This window comes from Arachis hypogaea, chromosome 15 (genome assembly GCF_003086295.3).
Source record: "Arachis hypogaea cultivar Tifrunner chromosome 15, arahy.Tifrunner.gnm2.J5K5, whole genome shotgun sequence".
NCBI lineage: Eukaryota > Viridiplantae > Streptophyta > Magnoliopsida > Fabales > Fabaceae > Arachis > Arachis hypogaea.
In genome coordinates, this window is record NC_092050.1 from 133,581,254 (window position 1) to 133,587,253 (window position 6,000).

Sequence of the window (6,000 nt, forward strand, 5' to 3'; positions counted from 1 at the left end):
TTGTTTTGAACCTTTGTTGTTTCTTCTATGTAGCTTCTGCATTGAATTAATGAACAGCCCAATGTTGTTTTTTGATGCCTGTGTAAGAACGAACCATTATGCCATTAAGTATCAGGTATATTTTCTGTTATTAACTATATAGATCATAATTTGGTTCCAGGAATTAATTTTCTCCCACCATGCTTATTGTGCTTATTACTCCACCTCCATGAATATCTAAAGTACGATAATAAATCATTTCCTTTCGTTCCCTATTTATTAAAATCAACATTCATAATGAGCTTCAATTCTACTATTGCTACATTTGGTACAACCTTTATAATTGCTGTTATTAGCACCACTAGTATCCATCTTTTCCAAACCTCAATTAGGCCTATCTTGTTCTCTCTGTCTCATGCCATCATATTGAGCTATTGTTATGTTGTATCTGCAACGACAATTAGGCCTTGTCTTGTTATTGTAAGTATATAACAAAGACAAATCTTCCACGGATGAACATTATTGGTGTGTGATTATTACCAGTGGCTGTATTTAAACTTTGTTCCCCTCCATATTATATGGCATAACATCATTGCTACTGTATTCTATGGTTATTTTTAGAGTTCTAAGTTTGAGTCCATTGAGACTATGTTTTACAAGTTTTGAAGCTTCAATCTCTTAAGTTTCATGATCTGGCACAGCGTGTGTTTGCTTATATTGGCTTTGAATAACAGAGCACTTGTTAGTATCATGTTTTGAGATAATTTTTTTGGATTCTGCAGATCTTTACTTGGTGAGAATGCACCGTAATTGTCAGAAGGAACAAACGAAGTTACTGGTCAATATGCAAGGGCTTGTGCTAAGACAGCCAAGGAAATTAACTCCACAAATATTATTAAGAGATTACTTGCTGAATAGAAAAACAACAAATAATTGGAACAGTTCGGCAGTTGTAACAATTGAAACATATGTTCATGTATTGGGATAAACTCATAAACTATGATAAAACAGAAAATTGTGAATCTAGCTAAAAATATTGGTAGCATTTCCGGCAACATAGTTTTACACTCAGTTCTCATATAAGGGGGAATATTGTAGTCAAAGGTTCTCAAAAAGAGCAGCTTAGTCATCAACTTCAGCTTTGATTTCTTTCATCAACTCGTCCTTGTAATCATCGAATGTTCCAATTGAAGTCCTGACAGTACCATCCTCGACAACCCAGATCTGACTCCTTTCTTCATCCTCACATACACGTGATATCAATCTCGAGTCATGACTAACAAGAACAACTCCACCAGTGAACTCGTCTAGTGCATCAGCCAACGCATCAATGCTTTGCATGTCTAGATGATTAGTGGGTTCATCCAACAACAAAATATGGGGTCTTGACATGGATATTGAGGTAAATACCACCCTAGCCTTCTGCCCTCCTGATAGTTTGGCAATAGGGGTGAGATGGTTATGACTAGGTAGCCCAAACTTACCGAGTTTTGCACGGACGGCCTCTTGCTTGCTAAGTCCCTCCTGGTCTGGGTGGAGACGAAGAAGATACTGAACGGGGGTTTCGTCCATAGTTAGAAGGTCCACAAAGTGTTGCGAGTATCTTCCTATTCGCAACTTCTGACTTCTCCTAACTTCACCCTCAGTTGGAACCAAATCACCAGCCAGAAGGTTCAGTAGTGTAGATTTTCCAGCTCCATTAGGCCCAACAATGGCAACACGAGTTCCCATATCAATGCCAACATCAACATTTGACAGTCTGAAGTCCTCACGGTTTGGATAACTGAAGCTCACTTCAATAAGCTGAAGAAGTGGAGGCGTGAGCTCGGTAGGTTCAGGGAAGTGAAATTCAACACTGTAGTCCCTCCACTTCTGTGGAACCTCTGGTGGGGCCTCATCTTCATCAACCTTGCCCTTGCCCTTTCCCTTGGCTTTAGATGCTTCTTTAGCTGCCACAAACTTCGCTCGATCCTTCACCTTTTCTTGCTGAGCTCGATTACCACTCCTTTTTGCAGCTTTTAGTTGCTTGTCATAAATCTCATACTTCTTGTTCATCTCTTTACGACGCTGTTCATACCCACTCTCAAAGTCATCAAAGTTTCCACGGTAGAAATGGAGTTTCAAGTCATGAAGATGAATAATCTCAGTGCAAACTGTATTGAGGAAATCCCTATCATGTGAAACAACAACCAAAGTCTTCTTCCAACGGCACAGGTACTCTTCCAGCCAGAGAACAGCCCTCAAGTCAAGGTGATTTGTGGGTTCATCAAGCAATAACAAAGTCGGCACCACAAAAAGTGCTCGAGCTAAAGAAATCCTCATTCTCCATCCACCACTGAAAGATTTTGTTGGCCGGCCCTGCATATCCTTTGTAAAACCCAAACCCGCTAAAATCTTTGATGCTTGAGCTTCAGCAGCATCAGAACCCATCAGCTGTAGTTTCTCGTACAGCTCTGCTAGCTTCTCTCCCGCATCATCTTCCTCATTGTCAACACTTCCTTCTGCAGAAGCTGCATTTTGCAGAGAAGCAACTTCTTGTCGAACTTTAACCAGTTCTTCATTAGCTGACACAACAGCTTCTAGTGCTGTTTTATCATCACCTACTACCTCTTGCTCAACCAGAAGGACATCAATATTCTTAGGTACTGGTATCTTCCTCCAAGAAAGAAGCTTCAATAGTGTGGACTTCCCCTTTCCATTGGGTCCAACCAAACCATACCTCTTCCCATGAGATATCTTCACTGATGCATTCTTCAGAAGTTCTTTACCCCGAGCAGACACCGAGAAATTCTCTATTGTTATATCTTTGACATTAGCATCAGCATCATCATCTCCATCAAGCACTGAAGTCCGACTTCCAATGACCACAGTGAAAGCATCATGATCATCCTTAAGAGCTTCCTTCTTTGCCTGCTCAACAGCATGAGCTGCTAAAATATCCTTCTTCTCACGCTTCTTCAGCTCTTTGTCTGTGGTTGAAATTTCAAGTGTCTTCAACTCACTCCTCTGCTGCCGTTTGGAGGCATTCTCTTCCTCCTCCTCCAAGAGAGCTTCATCTTCATCTTCGTCAGATGGAGGAAGATCAATACCATCAGTATATGCAGAAGGTTTTGGAGCAGCTTTTGCCTTGGGTTTAATGGAAGAGGGCTTTTTGGGTTTATCAGGCTTTTCATCCATGCTGGCCAGCATGGCAGAAATGGAAACTTTTTCCTTCTTAGGGACATCTTTGCTACCTGCCTTAGTCTTTGCTGATGGGCCTGCATCTTCTGCCTTTTTTCTAACCATTGTTGAAACCTAGCAACACAATCGAAAACCACATTGATTTAGTCGTCTAATCACATCTACAGTTTTGTTATGTTCTTTTCTCATAAAATAAATATTTCACCTATCCTAGAACACTCTACAAATGTATCTAAGACATGTAATTGAGTTAATCAATACTAAATCGAAAATGTGAACATAGCAAGGTCACAAAATGCATACTTCACGTAGGATAGAATACAAATGATACATTCAGTTTTTTAATAAGAGAACAAATATTATTAACGATAACGGAACAGTATTATAATATTACATAGAGATTAGAGAGATACATCCCTCTAAACAAAACATGTGCCTTGAGATTTAACTCTCTAATCTACTTGGTGCAACAAGAAGTCCATATCAGAACCAGAACCAAAACCTATCGATATCTAAATTAAATTAAAAAAAAAAAAATAAACCAGTACAGAACCCATTGTCTATTGATATCAGTAGATTAAAGAAAAAAAAAAACACCAGAGAAGAATCATAAAAAATTGCTGATATCTAAACCTTTTTAAAAAAATTAAATCAGTCCAGAACCTATCAACCTATTGTCTATTGATATCAGTGGTTTAGAAAAAACAATTAAACCACACCGGAATTTAAACTTCAAAAAAGTTTTTAAAAAAAAGTCCATACCAGAACCAAAATGGCAGAATTCATACCAAATTATTGACATTTACTTTTTAAAAAAAAAAAATACCTTGTCGAAGGAAGCTGAGGTAGAAGCGAAGAAGAAGAGAGGCAGCTCAGGCAACCAGGCGACCGGAACCCCTTACCGAAGTGAAGCAGAAGGAGAACGGCGGTGCAGAAGCAGGAACCGCAGAACAGCGGCAAGGAACGCAGATCATCGACGAGGAACAACGTGAAGCGTCGAGTTCTCCGGAGTGCGGAAGAACGAGGTGGCGAGCGGCGAGCGGCGATCGGCGATGAACCACGAGTAGTAGTGAGGCACCTTCAGCCTTCAGCGTAACCGAGGAAGAGAGGAGTGGACGAATGGACGGTGGTGGAGGCGAAGAACCACGAGGAGTAGTTAGGTGAGGGAACTGTCCAGCCACCGTCGTGGCGTCGCAGAGGACGGACGATGGTGGACAGTGAGGACTGAGGAGAGGGAGGCGCAGCGCTGTCGAAAACAAAAGGGAGGGGAAATACCATTTTGATCATTAATTTTTATCAATTAATTAAGCGAAAAAATCTTAAATGCCCCTCACAATTCTTTAGAAAGATAATTAGATTCTCAGAAAAAAAAAATATTATTTTTAGTGGTTAATTTTTATTTTTTATGAAATTGATTAATTTTTTACTAATAATTTTTCTGTATATTAATAAAATAAATTTATATAAGATGTTAAACTATTGATTTATCCATTAAAAATTAATTAAGATTGACAAATTCTTTTATTAGGAGTCTTGTTGCTTTTTAAAAATAATTGTCAAAATCGTTTAGTTTTATTTTTTATTTTTTATTATTTTTAATACATTAACTAAATTTATTGTGTAAAACTAAAAAATATTAATTATTTTTAAATTATTTTTATTTATAAAAATTAAATAGAAGATATATTAGCGACCAACGTGTCATATAAGTATATTTTAGAGAGAGATCATTGACAGAGGGGCTAATATCAAGCGCTAGAATGGGCATTTTTTATGGAGAGTCTTGTAGTCCTTCAAAGAAATTATCAGGAGTTAGGATGTGTATTCACTCATTAATTAATAAATTAGGTAAATATCAATCAGTACCCGAAAGATTTTGGCATTGATAAAATGATACTTGACTTTTGTTATTGACAAAATAGTATCTTAAATGATTTTAAAATTTGACAAGTGTGTCCTCGTGCTCGCTGGAGCACATCTCCACCAATGCTGAGCTAGCCACCGGTTTTTACTAACAAGACAAGTTTGTTTTGAGTTGAAATTTGTAATTAATAAATCATTATCCTACTTGAAAGTTCTCTAAATCAATTGGATTTGCCCTAAGTCCTAAATTGCTATTTTTTTATCACGAATTTTTCAAATTGCAAAATTGGAAGATGCATACAACTAAGGCTCGTGAAAAATCTATGACAGGGAGAAAGAATCCATCAATACAAGCTTTCGAAGTGGATGGTGGTTCAAATATTGTGAGCAAAACCTAGACGAAACATGCTTTTGTCCTCTTTCAGTGGTTCTGTTGAAGTCGAAGACAACTAGCAATCCTGATAGATGGTTTCTACGATGTCCTATGTGAAAGATAAGATTGGAATGTTTATGGATATGTAATGAAGTAATCCACTAGCTCTCCTTGTTCCGTCTTCTCTTATTATTCAATTTTGGTGTTCAATCTTTCTCTAATCCGTGAATTTCTTATTTCGTGCTAGAACACCCAAATGCGGTGTGGGTATTTTCAATGGTTAGATAAAATACAAGAGCAATGTGTGAAAGAAGAAGTATCTTCGGAGAATGGTAACATGGTGGACAATCTAGAATCAAAGAAGAAAAATAGAATCAATGTCAAGTGTGGAAATGGCTTAGAAATTAATAGGATGATGATGGTGCTATTTGTGGTAAATGAAATAAAGGAGCACCTTAAGAGGGTTGAATTACTTTTGATTTTCATTTGTATGTTAATTGGGTTAATCTGGCTTTGAATATATTTTATTTAGTTAAGCAGGTAGACAGTACAAAGTTTAAGAGTTTAATAATGACACTTTGTTGCTTTGTAATGTTGAAATCATT

General features: G+C 37.5%; 1 protein-coding gene across 1 annotated transcript; it reads right to left on the reverse strand.

Moving 5' to 3' along the window:
- Positions 1 to 852: 852 nt before the first annotated feature.
- Positions 853 to 4,469, reverse strand: LOC112750769 (ABC transporter F family member 4). Its single transcript, XM_025799613.3, has 2 exons — positions 3,986 to 4,469; positions 853 to 3,273 (listed from the first exon to the last, which is right to left on the reverse strand). The coding sequence occupies exon 2, from the start codon at positions 3,262 to 3,264 to the stop codon at positions 1,102 to 1,104; it is 2,163 nt and encodes a 720-aa protein (XP_025655398.1). The 5' UTR covers positions 3,265 to 3,273; positions 3,986 to 4,469; the 3' UTR covers positions 853 to 1,101.
- Positions 4,470 to 6,000: the final 1,531 nt, after the last annotated feature.